This window comes from Geotrypetes seraphini, chromosome 12 (genome assembly GCF_902459505.1).
Source record: "Geotrypetes seraphini chromosome 12, aGeoSer1.1, whole genome shotgun sequence".
NCBI lineage: Eukaryota > Metazoa > Chordata > Amphibia > Gymnophiona > Dermophiidae > Geotrypetes > Geotrypetes seraphini.
In genome coordinates this window covers 53,775,509-53,799,981 of record NC_047095.1, presented here as the reverse complement: position 1 = coordinate 53,799,981, position 24,473 = coordinate 53,775,509, and the positions used below count along the sequence as shown (strand labels likewise).

The following is a 24,473-nucleotide window of genomic DNA, read 5'->3' as shown; positions in this document are numbered from 1 at the left end:
TAAATGGAAAATAAAATTCTTTGTTTTACCTTTGCTTTTTTTTCCCCAATTGTAGTCCCCATCTCTGGTTTCTGCTTTCCTCATTTTCTCTTACTAGGATTTCCTGTTGTTTTTCTCTTCTCCCTTTTCTTTCAGCTTTTCTGCCTCTACCTAGATAAAATTCTATCTTACTATCCAATCCTCAGTTTCCCTCTTTTCACTATCTACCTTCAGCTTTCCTCCTCTTTCCCTTACCCCTCCTGTATCTCACTAGTTCTTCCCCCCCCCACCCATCTATCATGTGCCCTTTTTCTTTATCCCTTCCTTCCATCCAGCATATGCGTTCTTTCTCTAACCCCTTCCATCCAATGTCTGAGCCTACTCCTCCTCACTTCCATCCAGCCTCTGCTCCCCTCTCTCTTTCCTCCACACTTCCATCCAGCATCTGGCCTCTCGCTCTCTCCTCCCCACTTTCATCTAGAGTCTCTTCCCCTCTCTCCACTCCCCATTTCAATCCAGCAGTCTGCCTCTCTCTCCCCTCCCCACTTCCATCCAGTGCCTGCCTCTTTCTCTCTCTCCATCTACCCCACTTCCATCAGCATCTATCCTCTTCTCTCTCTCTTCTTCCTTTCCAGTTGGGTTTCTCTCTTCTCTCTCTCTCTCCACAGTCTCTTCCTGTTCCTGTTGTAGCCTGCAACTGCCATAGAGACAGAGAAGACTCAACTGTCCAGCAAGACAGCATATAAGATAAAGCACTGCCCGCAGGGTAGGTAGGAGTATAGGGGGGGGGGCATGGGGAGGGAAGGAGACCAGAGACATCAGGCTGCCGGAATGCCATGAGAATGGTTACTATTCCTGCAAAACTACCATGAAATGGTTAACCATTCCTGGAGGATTTTCTGGGGGCGCTCCCACAATAATTACCACAGAAACTGTGATCTTACCATGGTAACAGCTCCCATGTCACTCTCTAATAAAAAGTTTATCGGAATTCCAGAAATCTTGGGACAAGTATTCTGGATCTTTAAGGGAGATGAAGGGATAGTAGATAGCACGGATAGGCAGACTACATAGGCCATATGGTCTTTATCTGCCTTCTTTTTCTCTGTTTCAATGTTTCTATAATATCGATAAAGATTTTCCATTTTGTCAGCCAGAGTTATTTCGTTTTGGGTGTAATCATCACAGCATAGCACAGATGCCAATATTATGGATAAGAGAGCTAGCAAACGGAGTTCATAAAACTATCGTTGCAGCAAGCTACTCTCATTCCTTCTCCTCATATCATATACAGTGTGTTTGCAACATAACTGATTTCCATTGACCCGTAGAGTTTCCCAAGGCTACATCAGCATCTATTCTTGTCAATCATGTAATGATAACCAATCAACAGCCTAATGCACATAGTACAACCAAAGCTGCAATCATAGCTATTGGTTCACTTATGAGTTCAAAAACCAAACAAAAACTGCAGGCTATGTATAAGATGCAGGCAATGCTTATTATACCAATGATAAAATGCAGTAAATATACGACCTTATTACCAACCCAAGGACCCGACACGGTCCGTGTTTCGGACAACACGCCTTCCTCAGGGGTCCATGGTGCATAAAGTATGAAACAGACTGCAAAAAGGTACCAAACAAATGCCTGTGTTGAACAATCTAACAAATAGAAACTTCAATATGAGAGTCCGTCGCAATGGCCATTGGACCTCTGAGGAAGGTGTGTTGTGTCTTTGGGTTGGTAATAAGGTCGTATATTTACTGCATTTTATCATTGGTATAATAAACATTGCCTGCATCTTGTACATAGCCTGCAGTTTTTGTTTGGTTTTTCCTTATTTGATACACTGCAGTCTCTGTTGGATTCTTTTTTTTGTTGCTGTTCACTTATGAGTTCTACATAAGTTTAAATGTTTGCAAATCTCATTCTTTTCTTTTCGCATTATCTTGAATAAATCATTTTGACTGACTTTGCGTAAATGCAAGATTGCAGGCTGATTTTGATGGGGGCCCTTTCACCCCATGATACCTCTTCTATAGTACTGGGCACAATAATACCAGGGATTCAGTCATCTATATCTGATTTTAAAAATATTCAAAAAGTATCGCATTTATCCCTAGTTATAATAGTGATGCACAGAAATCTTAAGAGCATAAATCATCTCTAAATATCAACACTCAAAAATGCAGCGGCATTCAGAAAATAATAGGATGAATGGCTTTACTTATAAGAATTGTTTTCCTATGAAAATTGGAAAGCGAAGTAATTACTGTACATACTAGACTATAAAAATATATTTTTTGGGGTCAAAAAATGGCCCAGTAAAAGGGGGGTCTTGATTTATATTTCAGTCTTCCACTTCTTCCTGGGTCAGCCTTAAACCCTGCTGGTCCAGTGGTGAGCCAGGGCAGGAGCGATCCTCATATGCTCCTGCCCCATACAGTCTCACTATTCAAAATGGCCGATGTAAGTTCCCACAGTGGTCTTTTCATGAAGAGATTCACCCAAAATAGTTACAACACATTGAATGGCAATCAGGTATTCTTAAGTATTTTCCCTAACTGTCCCAGAAGGCTCAGAATCTAACTGTGGTACCTGGGGCAATGGAGGGATTAAGGCCCAAATTCTGTAACCAGCGCCTAAAGTTAGGCCCTTATTTCAGAGGCGCCCATCTAGATAGGCGCCTATCTAAATTGAATAATAAGCTCAATTAAGCTTTTTAATCAGCACTGATTGAAACATAGGCGCCTATCAAGAAAGCACGATTCTGTAACAAGGCGCCTCTAAAAATTTAGGCGGCCTTCCAAAATATAGGCGCTATGCTTGTTAGGTGTGGACATGGCTACATGTTATAGGCACCTTGTTGCAGAATCATTGCTCTTAAGCGTGCTTATGCGCTCAGCTAGGCGCCTAACTTTTAGTTATGCCTAGAGCTGGCCTATTTCTTGGGCGCCTCCAAAATAGGTTCTGTTCAGTGTGATTCATTAAACAGCACCCAATTTTACTTGAATTGCGCTGAACAGTGCCTAATTAGGCGCCTAACTTTTGAACGCTTCTTATAGAATTTGCCCTTAAGTGACTTGCCCAGCGTCACAAGAAGCAGGCTGGGATTGAACTTACAACCTCAGGGTGCTGAGGCAGCAGGTCTAACCCCAAGGCCACCCACTCCCACAGGAAATCACTCGCGGTATGCTCCGACCATCTCACCAGGATGGTCTTGGGGCTCAAGGATCTCACGTATGAAGAAAGATTTAAAAAATTGCGGCTGTACTCACTTGAGGAAAGAAGAGAACGGGGAGATATGATTGAAACATATAAGTACATCACGGGACGCATCGAGTCAGAAGATGATATCTTCTGGCTCATGGGACCCTCGACCACCAGAGGGCATCTGCTGAAGATCAGGGGAGGGAAGTTTCATGGCGACTCCAGGAAGTACTTCTTCACCAAAAGAGTATTGGATCATTGGAACAGACTCCCACTCCAGGTGATAAAGGCCAGCAGCGTGACGGATTTTAAGAGAAAATGGGATACTCACGTGGGATCTTTAAGGGAGTAAATTCAGGGGAGGGGATACTTGGAATGGGCAGACTTGGTGGGCTATAGCCCTTTTCTGCTGCTTTTTTCTATGTTTCTAACTTTGTAAGACTGACGTGAGTACCAAAGGACTGGAGAAGGGTGGATGTGGTCCCTCTCCACAAAAGTGGAAGTAAGGAACAAGTAGGCAACTACAGGCCAGTAAGTCTGACTTCTGTGGTAAGTAAATTAATGGAAACACTTTTAAAACAGAGAATAGTGATGTTTCTGGAATGCAATGGATTACAGGATCCGAGGCAACATGGATTCACTATAGGCAGATCTTGTCAGACAAATCGGATCAATTTATTTGACTGGGTAACCAGAGAATTGGATAGGGAAAGTGCATTAGATGTGGTGTATTTAGATTTTAGCAAAGTCTTCAACAGTGTTTCATACAGGCATCTAATAAATAAACTGAATGCCCTTAGGATGGTCTCCAAAGTGACAGACTGGGTCACGAACTAGGTAAGTAGAATGCAACAGAGTGTAGTGGTCAATGGAAATCACTCTGAGGGAAGGAATGTTACCAGTGGTGTACTTCAAGGTTCTTGGGCCTGTTCTTTTTAACATTTTTGTAAGCGATATTGCTGAAGGGCTGTCAGGTAAGATTTGCCTCTTTGTGGATGATACCAAAATCTGCAATAGAGTAGATACCCCTGTTGGAGTGAATAACATGAGGAAGGACCTAGCAAAGCTTGAAGAATGGTTTGAAATTTGGCAGCTAAGATTTAATTCTAAGAAATGCAAGGTCATGCATTTGAGCTGGAAAAACCTGCGGGAAAGGTACAGTTTAGGGGGGGTGAAGAATTTATGTGCACGACAGAAGAGTGGGACTCGGGTGTGATTATATGTGATGATCTTAAGGTGGCCAAATAGGTTGAAAAAGTGGCAACGAAATCTAGAAGGATGCTAGGGTGCATAGGGAGAGGGATGACCAGTAGGATAAAGGAGGTATTAATGTCGCTGTATAAGATTCTGGTGAGAACTAATTATGTACAATTCTGGAGACCGCACTTTCAAAAATATATAAATAGGACGGCATTGGTCCAGAGGAAGGCTACTAAAATGGTTGATTGAATTGAATCCAGCCCCGACGCAGATTGCGAAACATGCATGTCGGCATGGGGTTTGGCAATACGCCTACTATCAGCATTTAAGATAAGTAAAAATTCTCTTTAGAGTTTCAGCACTGTATAAGCATTTTATAATATTTATTAAAAATGAACAAAAAAGTTATGTTTTATTGGTGAAGCCAATGAAGAAGCTTGTGGCCATTTGGAAAGTTTGTCGGGTAACTTGTCCTGTAAAATAAGCCACTTCTGAGGTCATCCTAGAAAACTCATCCTAGAAAAAGTGCTACCTACCGCATTGCTGAATATCACTGAGGCACAGTATTCCCCCGATATTCGCTGGGGATCCATTCCAGGAACCTCCACGAATGTCGAAAAACTTCAAATATGGTTTTTAGGCAGGGGAGACAGGAGAGGGCAGCTGGAGAGGCAGGAGAGGGCAGCCAGAGCGCCGGCCAGTGAAGGAAATCACTCGCGGTATGCTCCGACCGTCTCTTCCTGTACTAAAGTCAGGCCTCACCAATCAGGAGCTGCTTTGATACGCAATGCTTTGATTGGTGAGGCTCGACTTTAGTACAGGAAGAGGCGGTCGGAGCATACCGCGAGTGATTTCCTTCAATCGCCGGCGCTCCGGCTGCCTTCTCTCGCCTCTCCAGCTGCTCTCTCCTGTCTCCCCTGCCTAAAAACTGTATTTGCAGTTTTTCGACATTCGCGGAGGTTCCTGGAACGGAACCCCAGCGAAGATCGGGGGAGTACTGTACCTCAGTGATATTCAGCAATGCGGTAGGTAGCACTTTTTCTAGGATGAGTTTGCGAACTTAATTAGACCTCATTTGTTCATATTTTACAAAATCAATACCTTGCCTTTCCTACCCCAGCCCTGCCTGTTCTTTACTCAGGCAACATTATTCCAATGTGATTTTTAACGTCTTATCGTTTTTCTGTCTTATTGTAATCCCATCTAGGATATTTCTGGACAGAATGTGGAAATAATATATGAAATGAAAATGAACAGCCTACTTGAGCATGTAAAATCCTGCCCTACATACTAAAGTCCTGAATAAAATAATCCCCTTGTGACGCTCTCAGCATAATAAAATATTAAACTGACCACTTCATGGAGACTTTCTGTTAGAGGAATCCTTGAATGCTTATTAATCATGCAGTCAGGAATTTGTTATCCTTGCCTTCCAGACAAGAAGATAGATCATCATTATCGGGGATCCTCATCTTGTTCATTCTCTCTGCCTCCTAGCTTTCCCATACTTTCACGAAATCAGCGTAAGCGAGCGCTGGTGGTGTCCTCGCATTCCCCGCCACTCCATTTCTAGGATTTAGCATTCATTTTATTTAAAAGACTTACAGTCTGCCCTGAAAACTAAGCGGATTAAAACCGTGCATACACAAAATATTAAACACAGGCCCTCTTCTATCAAACGGCGATAGCAGTTTTTGGCGCGGGGAGCTGCGCTGAATGAGTTCCTATGAGCGTCGGGAGCAGCGCAGCTGCTATCGCAGTTTGAGTGAAGAGGGCCACAGTAACATTAAAAACACAAACAAAATTTAAAATTGTGCTTGTCTCTCTTAGTTCCTGACGATGTTTAAGAAAGCACTTCTACAAATAAGGCTGTTTTCAGTAGCTTTTTAGCATTTTGTACATTGTCCGCCATTCTTAACTGTCCAACTAATCTCCTCTTTTACAAAGGTGCGATAAGCTTTTTAGCACACACTAAACACGTGCATGTTATCTTGTGGACGCGTTAGCGCATGCGTTGATTTAATGTGCACTAAATCTACGCTAAAACGCTTATCGCGTCTTTGTAAAAGAGGGTCTAAGTTATATTGATTGATTGATTTAATTTGTTTTCTATCCTGTTCTCCCCAACAAACTAGGAATGGGTTACAAGTTGAACATACATAATATATAGTCAAGACGGTTACAGGTTGAACTCGTATATAATATATAGTCCAAACCGTTACAATGTGTCATGTTTATAATACAATGTGAATGTCCTAGTATGTCAAATACAGCTGGTCAGGTTCCAATATACATTTCTAGTTTTAATCAATTAATTAAGACCACTTTGTTCGATAAGTTTATTACTTAGTGAGTTTTATTATTGAAATTCTATTTTACAAATATTTGTATTTTTTACTGTATTATTGTATTTCGCTGATTGTCGAGCTCTTTTTAGTGTAAACCGCCTAGAACTTTTGGTTATGGCAGTATAAGAGAATAAAGTTATTATTATTATTATATGGTAGCAGGTTCCAATACGGTCCGTGTTTCGGACAACACGCCTTCGTCAGGGGTCCATGGTAAATAAGGTATACAATGTACCGCAAAAAATGAAGGTAACAACAAATGCCTGTGTATTACACCAAGACCCGCTGCCAAAAAAAACAAATCACTCAAAAGCAGAAATTTGCTTTCCTGAAGTTCAGGAGCCCTACGAGTGATCTGTGGGGGTAGTTGGTTCCAGTAGTTTGATAGAAAATAGGATCGGCATCTGGCGTTCTTTAGTTGAAGGGCAAGGCCCGGGAGCGTTTGGAGCAGGGGTCTCAAAGTCCCTCCTTGAGGGCTGCAATCCAGTCGGGTTTTAAGAATTTCCCCAATGAATATGCATGAGATCTATGTGCCTGCACTGCTTTCAGTGCATATTCATTGGGGAAATCCTGAAAACCCGACTGGATTGTGGCCCTCGAGGAGGGACTTTGAGATCCCTGGTTTGGAGGCATATTTCTTCCTGGGAGCAGAGTGGTCTGTTCGGTACATATTGAGTGAGTTTGGCTGGCGTGTAGCCTGGCGCCATGTTGTGCAGGGATTGATAAGTTTCTAGATTCCATAGTTCCAGTTATAATTGGGAAAGTACTTAGAAAGTAATCAAGCTAGATAAAGCATTCTGTGTAGAAATATCAGAATGAAATGTACATATATCATCATAGCATGTCTGTTTGAAAGATGTGAGCACTCTCGTGTGAGATCCCCTGCATGCATCTTGCCTCCTCTCAGTCCCGCTCCGATAATTATTTAAATTATATTGACTGGGAAATCAGTATCTTAGAACTATGGAAGTGATTTTCCTGTGAGGGAAAAGGACGAGACTTGCATGGTTCAACAGTACAGACAAAGGCACGTGTCCAAGAGGGAAAACTGCAAACCATTATCTATGCAGATATGAAAATTAACTACAACTTACTATTTACAAGCTTAAAATATTGTCTATGCCATTGACTCACTAATGAGTTTTAAATAGTCTTTTCCCTGTTATTTACAAAGCAGATTAATGGCAGAGGATCTCTAAAGGAGAGTGATTGTAGAGATTAATAATATGGCTGGCAACATAGGAGAACAGACAAAAGAAGGCAAGTGAGATGTCTTATGAATCAACCAATAGGAACTTTAATTCATATACAACAGCCTCAGTCTGGTTACAGGTGTCCTCCAGCTGCATTGCTACCACTAGGGGGTGGAATATTTTCAGTCGCTAAGGACAGGTATGTTCCCTGGAGTCCTGCAGAACTTGCATGTCCCTCACAATTGAAAAATGTGACAGTAAAACAGCACCCTCTATTGGTGAGACTGTGGGTGGAGGACTCCTGCTCAGCTTAGAGGGAACAGTGTTGATCTCGGTTTCGGCAACATAAGGTGCCTTCTTCAGGGGACAAACAAGAAACAATGACTCGCTGACAATAAAAACACCTCAAGAGTGATAGCGAAGAATATATCGTGTTGGCGTCTTCAGTGCCCGTACGTACCAAGTAACCAGACTGAGACTGTTTTATGTGAATTAAAGTTCCTATTGGTTGATTCATAGACCTCTCATTTGCTTTCTTTTGGATGGTTTGCAAAGATCTCTTCCCCTTTTCCTGCGTTGGTGACATAGGAGCCAATTTTTCAAAATAATTGAGGGTGCTAAATCCAATAGAAATGATCTCTCCCGGGACACGGCAAAAAGTTTGCTCAATAGTGGGGGTGTTTAAGCACCCACAGCATCCACAGAGCTGGATTCTGTGGATTTGACGATTAGATAGACCACATGGTCTTTATCTGCTGTCATTTTCTGTGTTGGTATATCAGCCTCTGAGTCTGCTGAACTAATCATTATGCCACAACACACATTTACCAAAACTCAGAGTCTGCTTCTACTGAAAAAAATAATCTTCCTGTTGTGCTCTACATATAAAAGTCATATTTTACCTTGAGTTTCATCATAGAGTCCTGACATAACTTGTCTCCCCGTGCTGCAGAAACTTCATCAATACCAATCAGCTTTGCTTTGTATCGAACACCATCACCTTTAAATCTTCTTATTAAAGTAGTTTCACTTCGGTCCTGACCTAAAAAGAAGTAAACACTGCTGAAATACACATGGCAATTGTGTTTACCAATATTTTAAGAACATAAGAATAGCCTTACTAGGTCAGACCAATGGTCATCTAGCTCCGTATCCCACCTTCACAGTGGCCAGGCCAGGTCACAAGCACTTGGCAGAAACACAAATAGTGACAACAACAGACGGATCACTTTTAGAGTTATCCAACCCACAAAATATCATTGATCAAAAGAAAGGGGGTATAAAGGATAATTTGTATAGTGCCTTGTTTAAGAAATTTTTACACGTCAATAACTGACTTCTCTTTAGTACTGATTAATAAACCACTTTAATTCATCCACTATTTTTATCTTCTAAATGAAACCCCGTAGTAACAACAAACTCACCCCTCAGTACATAAATTAAGAGGTTGAAGTATCATAAAAATTGCATTGGTTTCAATAAAGAGCCTCTTATAACATAGATGTTATTTCAAGTCTTCATCCTGAATGCATATAATATAAATAAGAGATATATTTAAACCCTTAGTTAGTTTTTAGTTTGAGTTTAGGTATTAAATAAACATTAAAGGGATGGTTAGAAGGAGGTTTTGAAGTAAATGATTATATTATATGCATTCAGGATGAAGACTTGAAATAACATCTATGTCAGGGGTGGGGAACTCCGGTCCTCGAGGGCCGTAATCCACAATGAATATGCATTGAAAGTGCATGCAAATAGATCTCATGCATATTCATAGGGGAAATCCTGAAAACCCAACTGGATTATGGCCCTCGAGGACCGGAGTTGCCAACCCCCGATCTATGTTATAAGAGGTCTCTTTACTGAAACCAATGCAATTTTTATGATAAAAAAATAAATAAAAAAAGAGCTCAAACATAGAGCTTTTTGTAAAATTGCTTCTTTAGATGTATAAACCCCTTTCAATACGTTTTCAATAATTCTGCTGTATATAGTTAGTAAAAATTCTTATAGATTACATTACATTACATTAGGGATTTCTATTCCGCCATTACCTTGCAGTTCAAGGCGGATTACAAAAGAATTATCCAAGATGTATTACAACAAGAACTTACAAAAAAAAAAAAAATTGTTCATTTTCAAAAAGAGTAAGGTTATTTGTTTGTTGGCTTTAGTGAGAGGTGGAGTTTGAGACTTGCGGTATTATTTCTTTTTTCAGAGTTTTCTTGAAGAGTATGGTCTTTATTTCTTTTCTAAAAGTCTTGTAGTCGAGGGATGCCGTCAGTAGATTGGCGATTTGGTTGTCTAGTTTGGCTGCTTGAGTGGCCAGGAGGCCATCATGTAGATAGTGGTAGGGTTTAAAAACCATATTTGTACCTGAAGCCAATGTATATTTATGTGCACCCACTTCTCAAATCAACACGTGCAGATGTTAAACATTTGTTGGGTTTTACATGTGTAAGTGCTGCCATGTACACACATATTTGCTGTTTTGCAATCAATGTATAATTCAACATCATTTATACCCATATGTGACATATTTTGAAAGCCTGCACATACTAGGGAAGCCAGTTAGGAGTCCTTTCTTTAGGTGTTGTTAGAGAACAGTGTTGTATCCGTATTCATTGGAGAACATCCTATGTCCTAAAACTCTGGTAGTTGGGCACTTGAGTGCCTCAGAGCAGGTGCAAAAATTTTTACATTATTTTTTATTTACAGATTTATAACCCATTTCCAAATAGGTGGCTTACAATTTAAAACATTCATAATAATTAAAACATCACAAAGCATACATTGCACATAAGAAAAGCATTTACAAAAAGCAGTCATTATGGATTAAACGCCACGTTAAAAGAAAGCCTTTACAAACAAATGCATCTTCAGCTGCTTTTTTAAACTGCTGGAAAGAATTGCAACAACGTAAATATTCAAAAAGCGCAGTCCATAATTTTGAGCCCATTATTGAGAAACAACCACAATGAGTCACCACGTGCTGGAATGAACTCAAATCTAGTATCGCCACTCTTCTCGCTTCATTTACTCTCAAAGCCCAGATGTTTTGTAATCTGGGTCATTCCATGTCAAGTGGTCCAGAGCTCTCTACTCGACCATCTCAGAAATTGACATCTTTTTTTTTTTTTGGGGGGGGAGGATATATTGGGACCTCTAATGAAGACTGCCAAAGTTCTGGGGCATGGTTTCAACTAGGTCCAGAGTTAACAGTTCCTTTACTTGGGTCACATTTTTGTATCCGCAGATGTCGAGTGGGGATCCTCCTTGAAATGCAACCATTTGACACAGAATTACCCATATTTGCATATTAATTACATGCATATTTTTCAGCCCAGCCAAAATGAACCCAAACCATACCACCCTGAAACCTTTTTGGAGAAATAGCATTGTCCTGAAATCTCCATGTGTAAATAAAGGGGTCGTGAATTTGATATACGACTTGTCTGTGGTTCAACCAAATTGGTTTACCTTTATTATACACAGACCCTAGTTAGCTCACTATCTTTGGAGAAAGTTGTGTACAAGGATTACGGCCAATCTTTTGTTAGGCCCACCGCATCGGCTTTAAGAGCCACTTTTAATGCTTTATTATATTGGTTTTTGACTCAAGTTTCAAGTTTCTTCGGATTTTATATATCGCCTATCAAGGTTATCTAAGCGGTTTTTACAATCAGGTACTCAAGCATTTTCCCTATCTGTCCCGGTGGGCTCGCAATCTATCTAACGTACCTGGGGCTATGGAGGACTGAGTGACTTGCCCAGGGTCACAAGCATAGTGTGCATGTCATCATTCAGGTTTCAGACTCCTGAGGCAGACCAACTGGGGTCGAAACACAATCGTGTCGAGTCTTGATACACAATAAAAGCGATTGGGCACGAGAGTCTCCTTCGCTGTTTGTTTTCTTCTTTCTGAGTTTTGGGGAATTTGGTATCTCCTGTTACCTTTATTATATACAAGTACTTTCTCTGACCCTAGTTAGCTCACTATCTAAATTTGTATATATGGGGCAATGGAGGTGTAAGTGACTTGCCCAGGGTCACAGGAAGCTGCAGTAAGAATAGAACCCAGCTCCCCAGGTTCTCAGCCAGCTTGTAAAATGGCCTCCTGTGTGTCCTCTACTGAGCACACCTTTTCTGTGTTGAGAAGAAATGGACACGTGCACTATATACCATGAAATTTTCAAATGCTCCCACCCTGTCATTTACGATGGGAATATGTTTTGTATTTTATAAAGATCATTCTCAACATGGATTAATAGCTCTCATATTACAAACTTAATTTTCAAGACACAGTCTTAACATCATTTGTCAAGTGCTACTTGATCTTTCATCTTCATTACTAATATCTCCCTCTTCCAGAGATAACTAAATTTTCTAATAAGGTATTATGAATGACACAGTTTTAAGAGATGGCTTTGTTATTTGTCTCTACTAATGTAATATACTACCATCTGTTATGGAGATCAAGTAATCTTATTTGATACTCTGGAAACAGTTATATGCCTTATTTAAATCCTTGTGTCCCTCAGGGTATGATATGAATTTCCTGTTTTTAAGATCATCTAAACTATATAATGATATTACCAGCAAAGTCAATAGCATGCTTCAAGCAGTTGATTCTCTGGAGAATACCTCGCTACTGTCTGTTTCCTTCAAATAAAATACTAAACTTGTATCCATCAACACATTCAAATTATAAGCCTGCAAGGGCTTAAATCTCAGAGTTTTAACAGGTTGGCATATTGCAAGCAGTCTAAAATCTTCATGATGGTAATTAACATTTTTATAGCACCCAGGCACAGGAAAATGTGCTGCACTGCAGCATGGAATAACCTCCTAAGCAGTGCACTACAAGCTGAGCATCCCACGGCAAAAATTGCAAGGTACAAATCTTTTTGTCGTTCAGGGAAGCCATTTTGTTTTGCAGCCGACTAAAGTTGGTGCAAATGTTCAGCAGCATTAATCTGGCATTATTTGTACGTTGAACAATTTTCTCTACCAGTTATGTAATCAGATTTTAAAAGATTGGATGCCTACTCCAACTATTGCTGAAAATTTTATAGGGAGAGCACAAAGGAAAGAAAATGAATGCAGTACATGAGAAAGCCACGTTGCAGACTACAGCAATGTTATATCTTCTTAGTAGGGAAAGAAGAAGTGATTTTGGATTTAGCTCAAACCTTTTTCAATTGTAGCTCAAAGTGAGTTACATTTGGGGTATTTGCATGTATACCTAACTCCCACTTTGTAAAATTGCCTCTTAGATGTACAAACCCCCTTCAATACATTTTCAATAACTCCACTGTATATAGTTAGTAAAAATTCTTATAGATCGCTATCTAAATCAGTGTTCTTCAACCTTTTGACACCTATGGTTCGGCAGAAATAAAAGAATTATTTTGTGGATCGGCACTGGTCCGCAGACCGGCGGTTGAAAAACACTGGACTAAGTTGTGGGCCAGACCCCGCCCAATCTCCATCCCAGACTACGCCCCCATAATAGTACTAAATGTAACACCATTTTTTTTCCATTTTTCATATATATATACACACACACAATATAATCTTAGCACATAATGGTTAACCACAAAAATAAACTACACAAAGCACACTGTATGCTTCTCAACATTCATTCCTACCAGAACACAGATAACCCCTATGCAAATACAGGACCAAAAACTAAAAGTACTAATATATACAAAAGAAACCCTAAGATTCAAGACTGTATGCTGTACAACCCCAGAGAAAAAGAAACAAATGCATTTCTTCCTGAACAGTGCAAAATACAGACAGCAGATGTAAATTCTCAAAATTGACACAATTCAATCACTAAATTTAAAATTAAAATCATTCCCCCTACCTTTGTTGTCTCCCTCCCTCCATGCTGTGCCTTACCTTCTGGCCTGCTCCCGCTTGGCCATTTTATGTCATCCCCGGTGTTATCTTCAGGCCAGATCCCTCTTCCTCACTGACGCAGTGCACAAAGAAGGGCAGCAGCTCCTCGCGTGTGTCCCATGCCTCATCTGGAAGCCTTCCCTTTGACATTGCAATGTCAGAGAGGAGGCTTCCGGTTCAGGCGCAGGACGCGCGTAGAAGCCGCTGCCCGCGGCTTTGTGCACTGAAGCACTAAAGAAGAGGGAGCCGGCCCGAGGATTACGCTGCATCGATCGCACTGTGGACCGGTGGCTGAAGAACACTGTCTTGGGCCTGATGCATATGCTGGCCCTGTGGACTGGCAGGAAATTTCTATGGACTGGCACTGGTCTGTGGACCAGCGGTTGAAGAACACTGATCTAGTTAGTGGTAGGGCTTACAATCCACATTTGTACCTGAAGCCAAGGGAGGGTTAAATGACTTGGCCAAGATTACAGGGAGAGGCTGTGGGATTTGAACCAGGCTTCCTTGGTTCTCGGCCTACTCTACTAACCATTAGGTAACTCCCCCAAGGAAAACAGTAGTGTTTTATAGTTTACTAGTCTTTAAGCCCATTACATTAACGGGTGCTAGAATAGATGTGTGTCTGTCTTTTTTTCTTTCTCTCTCCTTGGCCGCTTTCTGTTTGTCTGCCTTTCTTTCTGTCTCTCTCTCTCTCCTTGGCCGCTGTCTATCTGTCTTTCTTTTTTTGCTCTCTCCTTGGCCGCTGTCTTTTTTTGCTGTCTGTCTCCTTGGCCACTGTCTGTCTGTCTTTTTTTCTGTGTGTCTCTCTCTCCTTGTCCGCTGTCTGTTTTTTCTTTCTTTCAATCTTTCTCCCTGGCCCCATGTCCTTCTGTGTGTGCCTTTCACTCCCACCCACCTGTCTTTCAGTGTGTGTGTCTCTATTTCTGTCAGTCTGTCAATGTCCCGTCTGTTGTTTTTTTTTTTTCTTTCAATCTCTTTCCTTGTCAATTATTGTGTCCCATCATGCATTGTGTTGGGATGGGCAACCGGCACACAGTAACTGCTGCTGGATTAGTTTAAACCGCCACTCAAAGCAAATCATCATGCGCACACGCGCCAAACACGCATGCGCCGCACGCTTTACAATTTCTCTGCCGGCCATGGAGCTAGACGCAGGGAGCCACGAAAATTGAAGTACGCATGCACGCTAAGGGTATTATTATATAGGGTTATTTATATTCTGCCTTTAAACAAGGCAGATTACAATCAAACATACACAATTAAAAAATAAAACAAAACAAACATGTAAAAAAAAACATCAGAATTGTCAATTCATATAAAAGGCATCAACCATCATATTTCATCTTATAAAACAGATAACACTTTTAACAAGTTTTTAAATTTATACAAATCTTGTTGTTGCTTGATGTATTCTGGCAGCCTCTTCCAATCAGCAGGTCACACATAGGAATGTACTAGATTTCTTAGTCTGTAAATGTAATTTCTTACGAGTTGGAATAGCCAAATTGCAATGTGTAGCAGAGCACAATGGTCGAGAGGGCACATAGGGTGTCGCACAATCCTGTGTAGATATTTTGGTGATAAAGGGTCTATTTTGTTTGTAATTTGAATGCAGGGGGCAGGGAGAGAGAAAAAGAAAGAAAGGAAGAGGGGGGGGGGAGAGATTTTGGGTTGGATAGTATTGCCTTATAGTGAAGAGTACAAGTTATGTATTTTATGTTTTGGGGTGGGGATTTGGCTATTTGGTTGTATTGTTTTGTGCTGTATTTGCCATTGTGAAAATTCAATAAAACTTGTTAAAATAAAAGAAAAAAGAAAGAAAAGGGAGGGGAGGAAAAGAAAGGGCAGGGAGGGGGCAGGGAGAGTAAAAAGGGGCAGGGAGGGGGCAGGGAGAGAGAAAGAAATAAATAAATATTGGATTTACAGTCAGAAGAAGGAAGTACAAACAGAGACTCATGAAATCACCAGATGGCAAAGGAAAGAAAAATGATTTTATTTTAAATTTAGTGATCAAAATGTGTCCGAATTTATATCTGCTGTCTATATTTTGCACTATGGTCTCCTTTTACTAAATTGCGATAGCAGTTTTTAGTGCAGGGAGCCTTTGAGCGTCGGGAGCAGCGCTGGGTATTCAGCGCAGCTCTCTGTGCTAAAAAACGCTATCATGGTTTAGTAAAAGGGGAGGGGGTATATTTGTCTATTTTTGTATAGTTGTTACTGAGGTGACATTACATATTTTAAAGTCATCTGCCTTGACCTCTTTGAAAAAACCCCCGGAATAGGAATGATAATTAACATTTTCTCTGCGTACAGTGTGCTTTGTGTTTTTAAAAATTTTATTGTTGGTAGATCATTTTGACTTGGTCATTTTAAAAACAACTTGCAAGCCAAGAAAGTGTGGGCACCCCTGACCTACACAGATGGAAATATTCTAAACTCTTTTTAAAAGAAGCTTTTATTGGAACTCAGGAGCAATACAACAAGCCAAGAAAAGCATAGAACGATCGAAAATCAGGATGCAAACAAGAGCCAAATTAATAACACCCAAGTGAACAAGATCCAACAAATATGAATAGCAAACATATTCTAAACTCTTTCAGAAATGTTTCGCAGTAAGCTTCAGTCAATGTCTATAGACACAAATGCCTCCTCATTTGTGCAAGCATCCATTTGGCGTGCCAGTGCTTCCTTAGCAATTAGGCTGTCATGCTGTGTAGGAGATATCAAGGTGAAAACCTACATTTAGACCACTGTTAACCATCTGTATTATTTGTTGTTTTTGTTCATTAGATCACGTATTCTGAGATTATAGAAAACGAAAAGCTTATCTTTAAAGAAAAATGTTAACTTGATAAAATATTTTTAATCCTCTTCTGCAATCTGTGGGACATTGTTATCTCCTACACCTCCAATGGATAGACATACAAGCAGATTACTTGGTATAATGACTGGGGTTGCCATGCAAATGGTCACTAAAAGTTGGAAGAATTTTGACAGATTAAATTTCACTTTTTGGTAGAATTCATTATGCTTGTGTTATAAATACGAGAAAATGAATTCTGAACTAATGTTTAAACTGACGTGGGGTCCATTGACCAATTATATTAATTTTAATTAAATGGTTTATTCCCTATTACCGGTTTGATTTGCATATCCAGGGAAGGGGGGAGGGAGAGGGATATTATATTAGGATTTGTTTATTAATTGCATGTATGTACTGTTGTATGGTTTTATTGTATACATTGGAATTAGGGTGGGTGGGAAGGGGGAGAAAATGGTTTTTCGTGTATTTATTGATGGATGTAAGTGCTATGTATTCCTTTATGCACTGTGTTTAGAATGAAAAATTAATAAAGATACAAAAAAAAAAAAAAAATCCTCTTCTTAATAAAGGAATCATGCGTCAGACCATAAGAATCCAACCAGTGTCGACTATTGTTTTGGAAACCTGCAATTCCATTATTACGTTGCATCTCTGAAAACAAGACTCCTCCTAATGAGCTGGTTCCAGAGTTTGGATTATGCATCTAGCTAAAAATTTTAATGCACTTTAATGGATTTGATAGCCCACAGTTGGTTTACATATATTATAGTGCAGATATTTTCTCTGTCTGGCTTTTTAAGGACGCTTTTAACTGATTCATTTATATTTTATTATTTTAGAGTGGACTAGGAGTACTACTAAGTGAAAATTAAGTGGGTAACCTTCCCCAACCTCTTATTTCATTACCTATCCCTTTTTATTTGTTGTTTTTTAAAATTCTTTATTAATTTTCAAAACTACAACAGTGCAATACAACCAATGCAACTCATAGTAATACAATAAAAGCACATTTATCTTTCTCATGCTCATAATCATCCTTCCCCCCACCCCACCCCCATCCACCCAAACAATTATCATTCTGTATAACGCAAACATATATTATCATAAATATCCTATCTATTTTGAATAATGATATCTTCACATACATCCCAATTATAAATATTTTTATTTGTCTATGAATTGTATTTAATCCTTTTTTTTCCTCCTCCCTTTTTCAAACGTATTATTTTATTCAAATAGTACTAATTGTCTTGTTTTTTTTATTTTTTATTTTAACCTAATTTTTAACTAAATGTAAACCGCATTGGATTTGGATTTTGCGATCAAATCAGCTTGAAACTTGTCTCTTGTCTAGTAGGTTCACAATCTAAGGGCTCCTTTTACTAAGGTGCGCTAGCGTTTTTAGCGTGCGCACAAGATTAGCGTGCGCTAGCCAAAAAATTACCGCTTAAAAGGAGGCAGCAGCGGCTAGTGCGCGTGGCATTTTAGCGTGCGCTATTCCGCGCGTTAAGGCCCTAACGCACCTTTGTATAAGGGGCCCTAAGCGTTATACTGAGAGTTTACGTGACATGCCCAGTCACAAAGAGCCACGGTGGGAAATGAATCCAGTCTACAATATATTCAAAAATAGCCTGCACCCAAAAATGATATGCAAAGAGCTCCCAGCTGATGAAAAAAGAAGAAATAAAAAGAAGTGGAGGGAAAAACCTCAGATATGCTTCATAGGTTTAAAAATAAATAATAAATAAACTGTCCCCACCCGGGATACAGAACATGATCACATTGGGTTCCTTTTACTAAGGTGCGCTAACCAACTTAGTACACGCTAACTGATTTATTGTGCGCTTAATGCTAAGATGCCCATTATATTCTATAGGTGACTTAGCATTTAGCGCACGCTAAATCGGTTAGTGCGTGCTAAATCAGTTAGCACGCCTTAGTAAAAGAACCCCACCATGTCTCTTAACTCTGTTTAGGTAAACAGCCAAGCAACTTGCACCAGGATAAAGCTTTTCAAGAAAAGGCACAATTATAATCCACCGCTGCAAAGCCAGTAAATACAACCAAGGAATTATCGGTTTCCCAGAGAGACGCCAGCCTCCAAACATAAGAACATAAGAATTGCCACTGCTGGGTCAGACCAGTGGTCCATCGTGCCCAGCAGTCCGCTCACGCGGCGGCCCTTAGGTCAAAGACCAGCGCCCTAACTGAGACTAGCCCTACCTGCGTATGTTCTGGTTCAGCAGGAACTTGTCTAACTTTGTCTTGAATCCCTGGAGGGTGTTTTCCCCTATGACAGACTCTGGAAGAGCGTTCCAGTTTTCCACCACTCTCTGGGTGAAGAAGAACTTCCTCACGTTCGTACGGAATCTATCCCCTTTCAACTTTAAAGAGTGCCCTCTCATTCTCTCTACCTTGGAAAGAGTGAACAACCTGTCCTTATCTACTAAGTCTATTCCCTTCAGTATCTTGAATGTTTCGATCATGTCCCCTCTCAATCTCCTCTGTTCGAGGGAGAAGAGGCCCAGTTTCTCTAATCTTTCACTGTACAGCAACTCCTCCAGCCCCTTAACCATCTTAGTCGCTCTCCTCTGGACTCTTTCAAGTAGTACCGTTCCTTCTTCATGTACGGCTATCAGTACTCCAGGTGAGGGCACACCATGTCCTGGTACAGCGGTTTGATAACCTTCTCTGATCTGTTTGTGATTCCCTTCTTTATCATTCCTAGCATTCTGTCTGCCCTTTTCGCCGCTCCTGTATGTCCTGTACACCCAGTCCCCTAATAGGATACTCCTCCCTTCCAAGTATTTCGTTTTTGTAGCTGTTGCATCTTGCAGTTGCTGAAGGTGAACATGGAAAGCGGGGACTGGGGAAGCAGCTGTGTGATTAACACAGGCTGCAGTCATATTATTGCATCATCAAGCAATTTGGTAGAAAGAAGGAAGAGTACCGGAATCCAATCTCTCTCATGCTTTGTCTGCGCAGAATAGTCTTTTGGAGACAATGAAAATATGGTACGTATGAAAGTTTGCACAGGTTCTGAGTGAACAGGGTGGAAAACACAGCCAGAAGGCCCTGAGGATCTGCAGGTACCATCAAAGAGGACAACGACTCGATATGGTAATTGCACACTCTTTGCGGATCTTTTCAAGTTGACTGTAGAAAGATTCCCAGCCGTATTTAATTACAGGCAGGTTAAAGAGCTGATTGCTGGTACCAAAAATACCTCTCTAGTCTCTACCATTGACAGATGCGCTCCACAGGAGGCAGGGACTGAAGCTGTCCTCAGATATAGTCGCCGTCCTCTAAGTGAAAATGAGCTTTGAAGCACAGCACCAAAGTCCTAATTGAAAGAGCGGCATAGAGGGTGACTTGTAGCCTCTGACAGGGAAAGGCACGTCATGTGAAGAGGTACTAAAATTAAACACTGGCTTCTCAGCAGGCTTTTGATGCATTTTACATGTCCAACATAAAAAACAGGTCAATATTTAAACCCAATGGTCAGCAATTTTTAAAATAAGCTGCCGGCGCTAAAACCCGCACTATGTATTCGTAAAAGAGGGGGGACTGTTTCTTAACCATCAATCATGTCCTGCTCCTCCCCCGATATCTATTCCATTTAAAGATACACTCCTTAGAGTTTTTCTAGATCATTGATTTTCCTTTTAACCTCACATTTCTAGAATAGTCCAAAAATCATTCTTGGCTTTGCGGAACATTAGAGTTTAATGATCTCTTTTAAATAGAAACATAGAAACATAGACACATAGAAATAGACGGCAGATAAGGGCCACGGCCCATCTAGTCTGCCCACCCCAATGACCCTCCCCTACCTTTCTCTGTGAATAGATCCCACGTGTCTATCCCATTTGGCCTTAAAATCAGGCACGCTGCTGGCCTCAATAACCTGAAGTGGAAGACTGTTCCAGCGATCAACCACCCTTTCAGTGAAAAAGAATTTCCTGGTGTCCCCGTGCAGTTTCCCGCCCCTGATTTTCCACGGATGCCCCCTTGTTGCCGCAGGACCCTTGAAAAAGAAGATATCTTCTTCCACCTCAATGCGGCCCGTGAGATACTTGAATGTCTCGATCATGTCACCCCTCTCTCTCTCTGCGTTCCTCGAGTGAGTACAGCTGCAACTTATCCAGCTGTCCCTTGTACGGGAGATCCTTGAGTCCCGAGACCATCCGGGTGGCCATTCTCTGGACCGACTCCAGTCTCAGCACATCCTTACGGTAATGCGGCCTCACCATGGATCTATACAATGGCATAATGACTTCAAGCTTACGGCTGACAAAACTCCTGCGTATGCAACCTATGATTTGCCTTGCCTTGGATGAAGCTTGCTCCACTTGATTGGCAGTCTTCATGTTCTCACTGACGATCACCCCTAAGTCTCGTTCTGCTTCAGTTTTTGTTAGGATCTCGCCATTAAGAGTTTAAGTCTTGCATGGATTTTGGCTGCCCAGGTGCATGACTTTGCATTTTTTGGCATTGAAGCTGAGTTGCCAGGACCTAGACCAGCGCTCCAGTAGGAGTAGGTCGTGCATCATGTTGTCGGACATTGAATTTATGTCTGTTGTGCTTTTGTCCACTACATTGCTTAGTTTGGCGTCATCGGCGAATAATGTTATTTTACCTCGCAGCCCTTCTGCCAAGTCTCTTATAAAGATGTTGAATAGGATCGGGCCCAGGACCAAGCCCTGCGGCACTCCACTGATTACCTCCGTCATTTCGGAGGGGGTGCCATTCACCACTACCCTCTGAAGCCTACCTCCAAGCCAGTTCTCAACCCATTTCGTCAATGTGTTGCCCAATCCTATAGAACTCATCTTGCTCAGCAACCTGCGGTGTGGTACGCTATCGAATGCTTTACTGAAGTCCAGGTATACGATGTCCAGGGACTCCCCAACATCCAGCTTCCTTGTCACCCAGTCAAAGAAGCTGATCAGGTTGGATTGGCAGGATCTCCCCTTAGTAAATCCATGTTGATGGGGATCCCGTAGATTCTCCTCGTTCAGGATCGTATCCAATTAGCGTTTGATTAGAGTTTCCATTAGTTTGCACACTATTGATGTGAGACTCACCGGTCTGTAGTTTGCTGTCTCCATCTTGGAGCCTTTCTTGTGGAGTGGAATGACGTTAGCCGTCTTCCAGTCCAACGGGACGTTACCCGTACTAAGGGAGAGATTGAAGAGCGCGGATAGCGGTTCCGCCAAGACAAGTCTTTGCAGAGTCTTCTTCATGCTTTCATTTTAACGTATCTTGATGAACGTATGAGGCAGTCATTTGTGGTACAATTTTACATGTTAAGCCCCTTATAGATCAAAATAAAAGTCCTTCTAATGACAGGGATAGCCACCCAGATGATCACCCGCAATTGGAAGAACTGGGATCGTTTAAATTTTTCGTTCTGGTGGGCAAGTCTTTGCTCTAGTTATAGATTTGAAAGAATAAATGCTGAAAATTTAGGACATGGTAAAATATATTTAAATTAATATGGGGCCCATTGGCATCTTATGTTACCTCATTGTAATTGTTTGTTGACTGTGAGTCAGTTTGTTTTTTACTTTGGTACATATCCAGGGCAGGGGGGAGAGGAATTCTTTATGTCATAAATTGATTTTTGAATATTTATAATTGGGATGGGTGAGAAGATACCTTTATTCAGAATAGATAGGATATTTATGATAATATATGTTTGTGTTATACAGAATGATAATTGTTTGGGTGGGTGGGTGGGGGGGATGGATGATTATGAACATGGGAAAGATGAATGTGCTTTTATTGTATTAATATGAGTTGCATTGGTTGTATTGCACTGTCGTAGTTTTTTAAAATTAATAAAGAATTAAAAAAAACAAAAACATATCTTGATTATTGTAATTCATTATTGATTGGTTCACCGCTTTGCTCTATAAAGTATCTCCAATTGATTTAAAATACAGCAGCCAAGATTTTTAATGATGTTGCATGTTAAGGTCAAGTACCCTTTTGCTCTCTGCAGGACAGTGGCTTCCAAACAGTTTAAGAATCTGTTTTAACATTCTTCTTCTTACTCGTACAGCGTTTTATATAGGCCAACCTCTTAAACATCTTCCTTATATCTGTTTCATATCCGACATTGTATAAATGCTAATCTTTTGACCGTTCCATCTTTTTCTAGACCAAGGCTTGATTCTTCCCATTCTGTGGGTTTTTTTTTTGTTTTTTTTAATGCATTGCACCTACTGGAACTCTTTGTCCTCTTTTCATTACTCAAATATAATTAAGCGAAAGCACTCCTGGACGGTTCAGGTCTTTATCTGCCGTCATTTACTATGTTGCTATGAAGATGAGCCCTCAGTCTACTAAACAGCATATAATAACCCTGTGAGGTTAGCTCCAGACTGGCAAGGGTTACACTGGATTTAATATTGTCTTTATCAAGGATGACCAACACTTATTGGCCATTCCCTCATTGAAAGTTATCAATACGAGGCGTCACACCATTTTCTCAATAACAGCTCCCCAGTCTTGGAATGACCTCCCATTATTTATTAGAGAGGAAAAGAACTTGGACAAATTCAAGTCCAAACTTAAGAGTTTCCTTTTTACAGATGCTTTTAGTGAATAAATTCAAAGATTAGGTCTATTTTTATCCTACATTTTATTACAGATTTTATCTGTTTCCCCTCCTACTGTTTTTTCCTTAAACATATTTAAATTAAATATTGATTGTAATCCATTAATAATTTTCCCTTTGTTTTGATATTATATGTATAGGTTAAACTATGTATAGGAATGTTTGTATTTATTATTTTAATTTGACATGACTATTGTTTGCTTGATTTGTTACCCGTATTTGATTATTTATGAAATTGTACATCGCCTAGAAACTGCGATAGGCGATTAATCAAATTATATAATAAACTTGGAACTTGGATGAAGGAAACAACTTTCAAGTGCAATTTACATCAATACAATTATAGTACATTTTGGCTAAAGAAAACTTGTTTCTCCCGCTCTCTGGCCTTTTCCTGACAGAGAGGCAAGTAGCTACAAAAAGGGGAAGCGAAAACACTCCTGACCCTGAACTGAACTCTGAATCTCAGTAAATGTAATGGGTGTTCACAGGTTTGAAAGCTTGCAGCCCTTGACGTGCTTCACATCGAACTACTAGTCTGTTTCAGGGAAATAAGATGCATCTTATAATGCACCAGCTATCAAGATCAGCGCCGCTCTCAGACTTCCTTTCAAATTCTAGCACTTCAGCCATACTTCATTTTTACAGTCACACATTTCATCGTGACTCGTTCCAGATCTCCTTGAATTGAACGCTCTGTCCTAAACTGAAGAGGATGCATCAGGAGGGCAAAAGGGTTTCAGCGCTGCGTACGCCTTTCAGCGCTATGGAAATAATAACTAGTAGTAGTAGTGATGCAGAACAGCTTACATTGCAGCCATCCATTAATGTCTCACCCCCCTACCCCCACCCTCATAAAATAATTGGTCAATCGGGTGCTAACAGCCAATTACTGGAGTTAGCAAGAAGTTGATTTTATTTTCATTTTTATTTAACATATTACAGTATTTCTGTGATTTTTTTTTTTTTTTTTTTGCTGGTTGCTTGAGTTCCGGTTAACAGAGAGTCACTATGTGCACGCGCGAGAAATCCCAGTGTTGGCAGATGAAGGCATGCTGCCGACCTCTGCAGGAAGCAGCGCAGGGAGGAGGTGAGCGATGGCGCTGTATTTATTTGGCTGACCGGGCCTCGGTATCCACATCAGTGGTATGTTTAGCACATGTGAGTATGTGTATGTGTGT

At 40.6% G+C, this 24,473-nt stretch overlaps 1 protein-coding gene across 16 annotated transcripts in view; it reads right to left on the bottom strand.

Annotated features, from left to right (window-relative positions):
- The window catches only part of DAB1 (DAB adaptor protein 1), a 692,719-nt gene that overhangs the window by 181,773 nt on the left and 486,473 nt on the right, over nt 1-24,473 (bottom strand). For all 16 annotated transcript variants that reach the window (XM_033916678.1, XM_033916677.1, XM_033916676.1 and 13 more), the window contains one exon: nt 8,836-8,975. In XM_033916678.1, the coding sequence (XP_033772569.1) occupies nt 8,836-8,975 (140 nt within the window). The remainder of the gene's footprint in view (nt 1-8,835; nt 8,976-24,473) is intronic.